Genomic DNA, 11,897 nt, shown 5'->3' with positions numbered 1-11,897 from the left:
ATTAAAAGTAGATGCAAAAAAAGGTAGAAGCAAAAATGAAAGTAACTCGACAAAAAATACCAAAGTTTGTCACTAATATGAAGAGCAGCTTCTGTTTTTACCATGTAATATTTTAAAAGTTCAAAACATTATCAAATACAGTTGCAGATACAACTATATTTTAATTTGCATTTTAAATGAATTTTTATAGTTATTTTTAAACATTTTGAGTGTATTTTAATGAAACTTTAAACTTGTCAAAAAGCTGTTGTTACTGTTTTTGTTTGTCACTAATATGAAGAGCAGCTTCTGGTTGCAAAATTTTAAAAAGGCTATATTTACATTTGTACTTTATCAAATTTTACAGTTTTTTTTAAATTTGAAACATTTACATTAAACATTTTTAATTTAGTTATTTTATGCCCACAATTAAAATTTTTTGATTTATCTATTTTTGTTATTGTTTACGTTAAAAATATATATTTTTGTGTTGATAAGCCTGAGTGGTCTGTTGACTGACCTTTGTATTTGTTCAGATAATTGTTATGGGCAGGTTACAATATAAAAATGTTTGTTATAACCATGTCTTGTGATTATTTGACAGGAGTTTTACTTTTAAACAGTAAATGTATTTAATTTAGTTATGATGATGTAAATACAACAAAAATTAAACCAAGATTTATAATAATTATCACTTTGATCCATACATTGGTAATGTCTGACTGGGCCTCGTGACACTTTATGTTCAACAATTTGAGCCCCGAGGTCAAAAAGAATAAGAACCCCAAACATGTTAGCAAGTAAAATGTACAGGGCTGCAAGTAACCATTATTTTAATAATCAATTAATCTGTCGATTAATTGATGAATCGGCCAAATCATTAAAACTCTTAATTGCATAGATATGGATAGAAATTACTTTAATTCCTGTATAAACTAGATACCACATAGTGGTAACATAATGACCCCACCCCCCACCCCCCACGCACCAATGCAGCAAGGCTGCTGTGACCACAGAGCCGAGCATGGCAGCACCTCTTCTGCCTGAACCACAGGGACGATTCTAGGATCTGACATTTAGGGGTGCTTAGCCCCCAGCAGAGCTAAGACCCAAGGGAAGATATGTGTGATGCAATTTTCTAAATCTCACTGCTTATTTACATATAATCCCATACAAAATAGTTTTGACCAACTAAAACAGTAAACAACTATAGATTGAATTTAAATCAGAATGTCAGAAGGCTACATAAAACCTGCCAACGTCAATGAGACACATTAATGTTAAACAGCTGTGGAGTGAAACAATCCTAGTGGGGTCTGGGGGCATGCCCACCTGGAAGATTTTTTAAAAATCTACTTAAAATTATACATTTTCCAGTTATTTGAAGAGCATTTTACTAAATTTATTGAATTAATAAAACAATCTAAATCCAGTTTATTATCAAGGCAAAATGGTGAAAGCTAGTCTTTAATCTGAACTGTACCTAAAAATCAAATTAAAAACTGCATTTTTTATGAACCCCCCCCCCCCCCCCGCACGCGAAGCGTAAGCGGGAGTCATGTTGTTTTTGTACTGTTTATTTATTTATTTATTTATTTTATTCTTTTTCTCCAGAGATTTTTGGTCAGCTGTAGCATGAAAACGGATGCACCAGTCAACATGAAATTAGTCAGGACTGTAGATGAGTCTGACCTACAATGCGCCAGCCAACGGTTTTATGATAGACCCCATATTTGAGGAGGGGGCTTCTTTCAAAGTGGGGGTGTCTGGACACGCAAAAATGCTTATAACTCATAAACTGTTCAACATAGAAGCTTCAGATTTATTTTGTTGTTTAGCGCTGATGAAGCTCTATCCATCAGGCCCACCAATCAGTGCCCCACCACCCCCCGGACCCCCAATTTATCTGAAAAAGGGGTATCTGGACATACAAAAATGGTTATAGCTCAAAAACTATTAAACATAGGAGCTTCAGATTTCATTGGTTGTTTAGCTCTGATGAGGGGCTATCCATCAGGTCAATCAAACCACCCCACCCCACCCCACCCCACACACCCCCAACAAAAAAATATACCTCCACCCAAACCACTACAAATTTGGGATGCACCTGGTAACATGACATTTAGGAATAAAGACTTCTGAGTTCTGGTGCATTTGTGCATGCGGGGGTGTGATGTTACCGCTATGTGGTATCTAGTAATTTAATCACATGCAACAATGTGTAACAATGTATTGTTACACCCCCACTAAAACATAAATAAATAGGTCACACATATAAATTAATATAATGTCAAAATATATAGGCAGCAGTAACAACAGTAGCTGCATTTCTGTTTTACTTAAAAGCACAGAAATTGCGAAACCATTTTAAATTTGGGTTTAATTCTATGAAACTGTGGTCTTTCTGCTTAAGGTAACCCTAACCATCAGAACCTGACCGGACCACACCTAAAAGTACCAACTAATCTGTCTGTACATTTCACAGGTGTTTCCTTCAAACACAGCAGAACTGTGCAGTCCATCACCTCAGATTCAGGGCTGCTTGTTTTTAATGTGGCATTCAATTGTAAATCCTTTGAGCATAAATACTATATCAAGAGCTGCTTAATTTAAGTTATGTTCAAAAGATTTTAAAAAATCCCTATAACCTATAAACCTACCCCTATAATCTACTCTGTGTTGAACACAATGTAGAGGGAGTAAACAAATCAATCTGAACAAAACATCTGAGCCATTAGCCAAAGACTATGTGAAATACCTGACTGCTCCTGTGTTATATAGACTCATGCATTGTCAGAACTGGATTCTACAATCAGCAATAGTTCATGAGCTGCAGCCACAAACACACACTCTGCCCCCCTAGTGTTTAGTGGCAAGACACAAGACTCCATGCACATTTCACATACTCTTTTTCCTGTACACGAAGGGCTTGGTTTTCTTGTTCCGTGCCACCTGGTTTTCAGTTAAATCAACTGGAAAACAGAATAAAACCTCTGTCACTTTATTGTTGAACTCAGATGGTGTTATCCCACCACTAACATTCATAAAAACATAGATAAAATGGAAAAACCTGAGTAAATGAAACTAAGTAAAGTGTATTAATGTCCCCTCTGCACTGTGACCTTTTCTATCATGGCTGTTTTACCCAATCCAGCAGGCAGCTGTAGCTGGTAGCCCACAAGCGTACACCAGCCAACAGGGTAGATGTCAGGGGACTGGTGGTCCACCCACTGGTCAAACTCATCATCCCAGCCGTCAAAGTGGATAAGCAGCAGGCGACACACGCAGCGCTTCACAGTGGCCACACAGATAAGCCGCGGTTCCATCAGGTCTACTGCTTCCAGCTTCATGTTGGGGGAGAAACCATGACCCGGGTAGCCCTGAAAAACCATCACAATAAGTGTTCATGTCAGTTTGTCCTGGTCAATTAAACAGACATAGGATATTTTTTGTAAAGTCCAACAGCGATGAGAAATTAATAAAAAGGGGACCTAATATGTAAAAGTCACTTTTTTCTGTTTTTTTGTTACTTACATTTGGGTCTGTACTGCTTCTAAAAACAGTCCAAGCACCAAAAAATAAAAAGCAAACAGAGGTATTTTTGTTATAAAAAACTGCATTTTTTGTGTCTTGAAATGAACTGTTTCAAACACCAATGGTTTGTGATGTCACAAACTGCACACCAACCCACCCCAACCTGAGCCCAGTCCCTGGCAACCCAAGGTGGAGCTCCGCCCACTTCTTCACAGGACAAAAGTTTGTTCTGCTGTTTTTAACAGTCATGGAGAACAGAGACGCCTCGATTCATTTTGTTTTTGATGGCAATGTTCTAGAAATATTGTCAAAGCAAGTTGTAGTTTGTGAAAATTATTTCACAATGGACTCCTTTAAAAACTACCACCTTTGCCCAAGGACTTTCTACTAAAAGGAAATGTCTGTCCCTATAGGAGGGTTTCACATGACGTCACGATGCAGTGCCACGAGAACGCGAAGTTCAGCTGGTGGTCAGGAAGTGAAAAGGTGGAGGATCTGCTATCTGAAAAAAATGCCCATATCTTGTGTAGTTTATGGGTGCTCCAATCATTCTAACTGAATTAATACTAAATGATTATACACTGATTAAATTATATAATAAATAAAATTGTCTCTTTTTATTAATGTTCGTCATATTTGAAGCAGCCCAAAGACCCCTATGATGAACACAATAAATGGATTAAGTGTTCCCTCGCCCGGACGCAGGTCACCTGGGCCCCACTCTGGAGCCAGGCCTTGAGGTGGGGCACGTTGGTGGGCGCCTGGTGGCCGGGCTTTCACCCAGCCCAGTCAGGCACAGCTCGAAGAGGAGACTTGGGTCCCCCTTCCCATGGGCTCACCAACTGTGGGAGGGGCCGTAGGGGTCGGGTGCAATGTGTGCTGGGCAGTGGTCGAAGGCGGGGACCTTGGCAGTCTGATCCTCAGCTACAGAAGCTGGCTCTAGGGACGTGGAATGTCACCTCTCTGGTGGGGAAGGACCCTGAGCTGTGTGTGAGGTTGGAAGGTTCAGACTAGATATAGTTGGACTCACCTTGACGCACCGCTCTGGCTCTCGAACCAGTCTCCTCGCGAGGGGTTAGACACTTTTCCACTCTGGAGTTGCCCATGCTGAGAGGCGCCAAGCAGGAGTGGGCATACTTACTGTCCCCCATCTCGGTGCCTGTACATTGGGGTTTACCCCAGTGAACAAGAGGGTAGCCTCCCTCCGCCTACAGGTGGGGGGATGGGTCCTGACTGTTGTTTGTGCCTATGTGCCTAACAGCAGTTTAGATTACCCAAACTTTTTGGAGTCCTTGGAGGGGGTGCTGGAGAGCGCTCCTAAAGGGGACTCCCTCGTTCTGCTGGGGGACTTCAATGTTCATGTGGGTAATGACAGTGAGACCTGGAGGGGCATGGTTGGGAGGAACGGGCCCCCCGACCTGAACCCAAGTGGTGTTTTGTTATTGGACTTCTGTGTTCATCATGGACTGTCCATAACGAACACTATGTTCAAACATAAGGGAGTCCATATGTGCTCTTGGTACCAGGACACCCTAGGGCGCTGTTCGATGATCGACTTTGTTGTAGTTTCATCTGATCTGCGGCCGCATGTTTTGGACACTTGAGTGAAGAGAGGGGCGGAGCTGTCAACTGACCACTACCTGGAGGTGAGTTGAGTCCGTTGGTGGGGGAGGATGCTGGTTAGACCTGGCAGGCTTAAACGTATAGTGAGGGTCTACTGGGAACGTCTGTCAGAGTCTCCCGTCAGACGAAACTTCGACTCACAGCTCCGGGGGAACTTCGAACACGTTCCGGGGGAGGTGGGGGACATAGAGTCTGAGTGGGCCATGTTCTGTGCCTCCATTGTCGAGGCGGCTTACCTGAGCTGTGGCCGTAAGGTTGTTGGTGCCTGTCGTGGTGGCAACCCTCAAACCCACTGGTGGACACCGGCAGTGAGGGATGCTGTCAGGCTGAAGAAGGAGTCCTATTGGGTCTTTTTGGCCTGTGGGACTCCGGAATCAGCCAATAGGTATCGGCAGTCCAAGCGCATTGCGGCTCGGGTGGTCGCTGAGGCAAAACTTCGGGCATGGGAGAAGTTCAGAGAGGCCATGGAAAAAGACTTGCGTACGGCTTTGAGGCGATTCTGGTCCACCATCCGGAGTCTTAGGGGGAAAGCGGTTCACCGCCAACACTATTTATGGTGGGATGTTGCACTGCTGATCTCAACTCGGGAAGTTGTGGGTTGGTGGGCGGAATACTTCGAAGACCTCCTCAATCCTAACGACATGTCTTCCCATGAAGAAGCAGAGCCTGAGGACCCTGGGTCGGACTCTCCAATCTCTGGTGCCGATGTCACCGAGGTGGTTAAAAAGCTCCTTGGTGGCAGGCCGCTGGGGCTGGATGAGATTCGCCCGGAGTTCCTTAAGGCTCTGGATGTTGTGGGGTTGCATTGGTTGATGCAACTCTACAATATTGAGTGGACATCGGGGCAGTTCCCCTGGATTGGCAGACCGGGGTGGTGGTCCCCATATTTAAAAAGTGGGACAGCAGAGTGTGTTCCAACTGTAGGGGGATCACACTTCTGAGCATCCCTGGTAACGTCTATTCAGGGATCCTGGAGAGGAAGGTCCGTCGGATAGTTGAATCTCACATTCAGGACGAGCAGTGTGGTTTTCGTCCTGGTCGTGGAACAGCAGACCAGCACTACACCCTCAGGAGGGTCCTGGAGGGTGCGTGGGAGTTCGCCCAGCAAGTCTACATTTGTTTTGTGGACTTGGAGAAGGCGTTGGACCGTGTCCCTTGGGGACTCCTGTGGGGGGTACTCCAGGAGTATGGGGTACCAGGCTCATTGATACGGGCTATTAGGTCCCTGTATGACAGGTGCCGGAGCTTGGTCCGCATTGCCGGTAGTAAGTCGGACTCGTTTCCGGTGAAAGTTGGACTCAGCCAAGGTTGCCCTTTGTCACCGATTCTGTTCATAACTTTTATGGACAGAATTTCTAGGTGCAGCCAAGGTGTTGAGGGGATCCTTTTTGGTGACCTTGGGATTGCATCTCTGCTTTTTGCGGATGATGTAGTCCTATTGGCTTCATCAGATCGTGATCTCCAGCTCTCGATGGAGCGGTTCGCAGCCGAGTGTCTAGCGGCCGGGATGAGGATCAGTGCCTCCAAATCCGAGGCCATGGTCTTGAGCCGGAAACCTGTAGAGTGCCGCCTCCGGGTCGGGGAAGGGGTCCTGCCCCAAGTGGAGGAGTTTAAGTATCTCAGGGTCTTGTTCACGAATGAGAGAAGAATGGAGCGGGAGATCGACAGATGGGTTGGTGCTGCATCTGCAGTGATGCGGGCGCTGTACCGGTCTGTCGTGGTGAAGCAGGAGCTGAGCCAGAAGGCAAAGCTCTCGGTTTACCGGTCCGTCTACRTTCCTACCCTCATCTATGTTCATGAACTTTGGGTAGTGACCGAAAGAACGAGATTGCAGATACAAGCAGCTGAAATGAGTTTCCTTCGCAGGGTGTCTGGGCTCTCCCTTAGAGATAGGGTGAGAAGCTCGATCATCCGGGTGGGACCCAGAGTAGAGCCGCTGCTCCTCCACGTCCAGAGGAGCCAGTTGAAGTGGCTCGGGCATCTGGTTAGGATGCCTCTTGGACGCCTCACTGGTGAGGGGTTCCGGGCATGTAATCATCATCATCATCGTTTATTTATAAAGCACAATAAAAACTAAAGTGCTGTACAGGAGCATAAAATAAAAATAATGAACAAAGCACAGTAATAAAATGAACAATAAAATCAAACAAAACAGCAAAGGCTGGCCTAGTGATCATGCTCTTCAGACTCTTCAGCCTGTTTAAACAGATGAGTTTTTAACAGAGACAAACTCATTCAGAGACCCAGCAGACCTCACAGACAGATTGTTCCAGAGCCGAGGTCCTGCAACTAAAAAGGCTCTGTCTACCCTGGTCACAAGCCGAGACCTGGGAACAACTAAAAGCTTTTGATTTACAGATCTCAGGGATCTATTTGGAATGTGAGGCTGTAAAAGCTCAGTGAGATAATGAGGTGCCAAACCATTTAGACATTTAAAAACTAAAAACAAAATCTTAAAACAATTCTAAAAGAAAAAGGCAACCAGTGACGAGAATACAGAATTGGAGTGATGTGTTCGCGACGTCTTGTCCCTGTTAATTAACTGGCAGCTGAGTTCTGAACCAGCTGTAGACGACGAACCAAAGACTGATCCATCCCACAGTAAAGAGAGTTGCAGTAGTCCAGTCTAGAAGTGATAAAAGCATGAATAACCCTCTCAAGTGCATTATGAGGCAGGTAATCCTTGACTTTACTTATAAGTCTCAAATGATAAAAGCTAGACTGGACTACTGCACTGACCTGTTCCTTAAATTTAAAATCAGAATCCAAAATCAACCCAAGATTTCTAACAGACATACGGCCAGACAAAGGGTCCAGTGGTCCAACAGCACTACTGCATCCTGTCAGTTTATCAGAGTTACCAAATGAAATGACCTCTGTCTTTTTATCATTAAGATAAGAAAGTTCAGGTCCCACTAGGAGGAGGCCCAGAGGAAGACCCAGGACACGCTGGAGGGACTATGTTTCTCGGCTGGCCTGGGAATGCCTTGGGATTCCCCCGGACGAGCTGGCCCAAGTGGCTGGGGAGAGGGAAGTCTGGGTCTCTCTGCTTAGGCTGCTGCCCCCGCGGCCCGATTCCGGATAAGCGGCAGAAAACGGACGGACGGATATTTGAAGCACGTTGCAGCGGGAGGATGCAAAAGAGGGCTGATTTATGGGGGAAAAACACCTCATTTCCCCCTCTAATGTCACCCCCACCCCGCCTAACAAACATAAACCCCCCACAAACTCCTTTCTGACTGACGCCTGAAATTATTAGACAAGCAGCAAAAAATCTACAGGAGGATAGAAATAAAAAGAGACGGAAGTTGCATAAAGTTTGGCAGCGATGGAGAGACAGCGACATCGGAAGTGAGCAATGAGATATCCGAAAATTATTACATTTATTATATTTGTATAAATATATTTCATAGTTAGCAGCTAACATACCTCTAAATGAAGTGATGGCTGCAGGCACCGGCATCCTGTGCCTCCTGACTGCAAACGAGACGGTTTAAAATCCACTTTTTACGTTGTCGTTCTGTGAGCTTTCTACATTTTTCATCTTTGTATAATCAGTGTTATCATATGTTGTCAGAGGGTTGGGCAGAATCGTGTGGAATTATTCATCAGATAAACTTTTGCTGGTGATTATTTGGCACCTGGTGATGTAAGACTGTGTGGCACCGACAGTATTTATGGAAGTCTTGACAGAGCTAATGAGCTGAACACATTCTTCAACAGGTTCAGCTCAGGAACAAGCTCATCTTCCTCCTCTCCTACCCCCAGCCAAACAGACATCTGAGCTTTGACAGGAAAGCTGTGGGTCAAAGGACGGTGAGATATCTACCTTCAACCTCAGTCATGGACTCTTCTACAAGTTTGTCTTCAACCAAATCAGGAGATGCTGCTGCTCCCTTTTCCTCCTCCTCCCACTTTTCTGTATCTAGAAGTCAGGTGAAGAGGCAGCTAGAGAGACTGAACCAGAACAAGGCTGYAGGTCCAGATGGTGTCAGCCCCAGAGTCCTGAAGGCCTGAACTCTGTGGGATTCTGCAAGCCCTCTTCAACCTTAGCTTGGCCCAGGAGAAGGTGCCAGTGTTGTGGAAGACATCCTGTCTGGTTCCAGTACCAAAGAAAACTCACCCATCAGCCCTCAACAACCTGTTGCCCTGACATCCCACATCATGAAGGTCCTAGAGCAGGGGTCTCCAACCTTTTTTCCTTGAGAGCTACTTTCACAAAATGAAATTGGCCAAGAGCTACTTTTGCAAATTTTTATTTTACACTTAAACTCAAAACTTGAACATACTTGAACATACAATAAAAAACACTTCAATTAATTTTTCCTTAGTGAGATGACTGGCACTGCACGGAATCAATAAGACAGCTGAATGATGGAGTGTAGCCACTTACTGTAGGTTCACCCTTATTGAGTCATTTAAATGTTCATCTGTCTGTCTTGTTCTGAACTTTGATTTTAGGACATTCGTGTCTGAAAACTCACAGAGGCATGTAGACCCAAAAAGTGCAGACATTTTCAGAGCTGCTTGAAGAAGGTTTTTATAGTTATTTGGGTCTACTATAGCTCAGAGATGCTGAGACATTTTCACTACACCTTTATAGTCCAGTGTTACCTCTACTTTTACACAAGGGAGGCGGGCCCTCCGCCAACGAGACGGCCCGCCCCTTCAAGAATTTCACAGCATGTAGTCATTTTTATTTAAATAAGGCCAAATCAAGTCGACAGCTATTTTTTTGTACCCCTCTATATCCACCTCTCGCCAAACTTGGGGGTAAAAAGGCTGCACAGATCGAGGCTGAGCGCTGTGTGTGGTCAACACATAGATGTGGTGTGTGGTCCCCACATAGATAGAAAGATTTAAGATATCTCTAATTATATTCTGACTAGTTTAATAACATTAGATTTATCATTAAGTTTTATGGAGACTCCAGTTCAAGATATCTTAAATGTATCTTTAGATATGAGATTCACTATATACGATTTAATTAATGCAGATTTCAGACTTTTTCATGTTCTGTAAATTGTATTTAAAACAAACCTGCTGCTGTTGATCTTTCTGTTTTCATAAGCAGCCCTCCCAAGGCCAGTACACTAGGGAAACACTGGAAAGGTCTAAAAACGTTTACTGAAGGTGTTTTAGATAATAGAATTGACTGACAACCACGTTAATATTTCTTTAGTACAAAATAGAAGGTGAGATGCGTAAATTTATGTTTTCATAAAACAAGTAGCCCCCCCCCACTCCCCCCCCCAGGCCAGTTTCCTGTAGGGAAACACTGTAGATTTTGGCTGTTTGACTATGCGTCTTCAGCATGAACAAACAGTCCCACGAACGCTGCATGTTGCTTCATTTTGGCTGGTGACAAATCAAAATTTGCTACATCTAATTTTCACAAGCATTAAAGAGCTACTTTAAATGAACTCGCGAGCTACTGGTTGGAGACCCCTGTCCTAGAGTGACCCCTGCTGACCCACCAGAGTAAGCAAACAAAGCACACATCAGGACCCCCTGCAGTTTGCTTATCGTCGTGGAGTTGACGACGCCATCATACACCTGCTTCAACAAACCCACTGTCATCTGGACAAAGCAGGCAGCACTGTGAGGATCATGTTCTTTGATTTCTCCAGTGATTTTAACACAATTCAGCCTGAGTTGCTTTGTCTGAAACTCCAGAAGACTCAGGTGGAGGCCTCAACAATCGCCTGGATCAAAGACTACCTGACAAACAGACCACAGTTTGTGAGACTGAAGGACTGTGTGTCTAACCATGTGGTCAGTAGAATCTGCTACTCTGTTTTCCAAAAGGTAAATTCTTGTGTCTCTAATCAGAGTTAATCAGTCCGGTTCAGTCAGGTTCAGACACTGTATTCAGGTCAAATGTTTTGGGTCCGATCTAAACTTGCCCATCACTTCAAAAGTTCATCAGTTTATCCAGTCATGACTTTCTAAAAGTTTCATTTAAATCTGTTCAGTGGTTCATGAGATATTTTGCTAACAGTACAGCAAAAAACAAAAATGTACAAAAACAAGATTTACTGAACATCAACATGTAACACACCACGCCACTGGGGGGCGACATTCAGGCAATCTAATTTCTTCCTTCACTCAGTTCTGCTTCAAACATAACTCACAGCATTGAAGAGTCGAGCTGGTGCTGCTTTGGCTTCAGTCTCATTCAGGTACATTTCCCAGGTGAAGGTCTGAGGATCGTAACCTGTGAAGGAGAAAAATTCTTTCAGATCTGATGGCTCAGAGGGTTATGCTTTTTAACTGAAAACAGAATCTGACAAAAATAACAAAAAAACGTTATGAAAATCTACCTTTATATGACATTTGGAGCTATGTGAACTAAATGAGAAAAAAATGTTATTTACCATTAGGTACAGAGAGTGTGATTTTGTTCTTTTTACAGAATCCAACTGGTAAAATGGCATGGGAAGAAGCATGATAACAAAACCAATCAGAGCCATTGTTTGTTGCAGTACCATCAATCCCCACCATCAGGTACCCGTCCAGCAGCACCTGGAAATGCAGAAAACCAAGACATAAAGTCCTCAATCTGAAGGAGGAGATGGAAGAGACAACTCTAAACTCTGCAAAGTCCCAACAGTCACTGCGTTTCCATTGCAAATGTGCGCAAAATTTTGTCGATATTCTGGTAATGTCAAAAAACAGTTTCGCAACTGTGGTGTTTCCATTAAGTAAGAAATTCTATTAAAGTCACGCGTGAATATGTTTGTTTTCGTGATAAGTCATTA

General features: G+C 43.8%; 1 protein-coding gene across 1 annotated transcript in view; it reads right to left on the bottom strand.

The window, feature by feature from the left end:
- Positions 1–2,885: 2,885 nt before the first annotated feature.
- l3mbtl2 (L3MBTL histone methyl-lysine binding protein 2) overlaps positions 2,886–11,897 on the bottom strand; it is a gene marked incomplete at both ends in the record, with an annotated part of 55,358 nt that continues 46,346 nt past the window's right edge. Inside the window, 4 exon segments of the mRNA XM_014018285.1 lie at positions 2,886–2,951; positions 3,125–3,359; positions 11,271–11,353; positions 11,514–11,661. Coding sequence (XP_013873739.1) covers positions 2,886–2,951; positions 3,125–3,359; positions 11,271–11,353; positions 11,514–11,661 — 532 coding nt within the window.

Source organism: Austrofundulus limnaeus, unplaced genomic scaffold (assembly GCF_001266775.1).
Source record: "Austrofundulus limnaeus strain Quisiro unplaced genomic scaffold, Austrofundulus_limnaeus-1.0 Scaffold189, whole genome shotgun sequence".
In the NCBI taxonomy this organism is placed as follows: domain Eukaryota; kingdom Metazoa; phylum Chordata; class Actinopteri; order Cyprinodontiformes; family Rivulidae; genus Austrofundulus; species Austrofundulus limnaeus.
The sequence above is the reverse complement of the archived record's forward strand: the minus strand, read 5'-3'. Positions and strand labels throughout refer to the sequence as shown.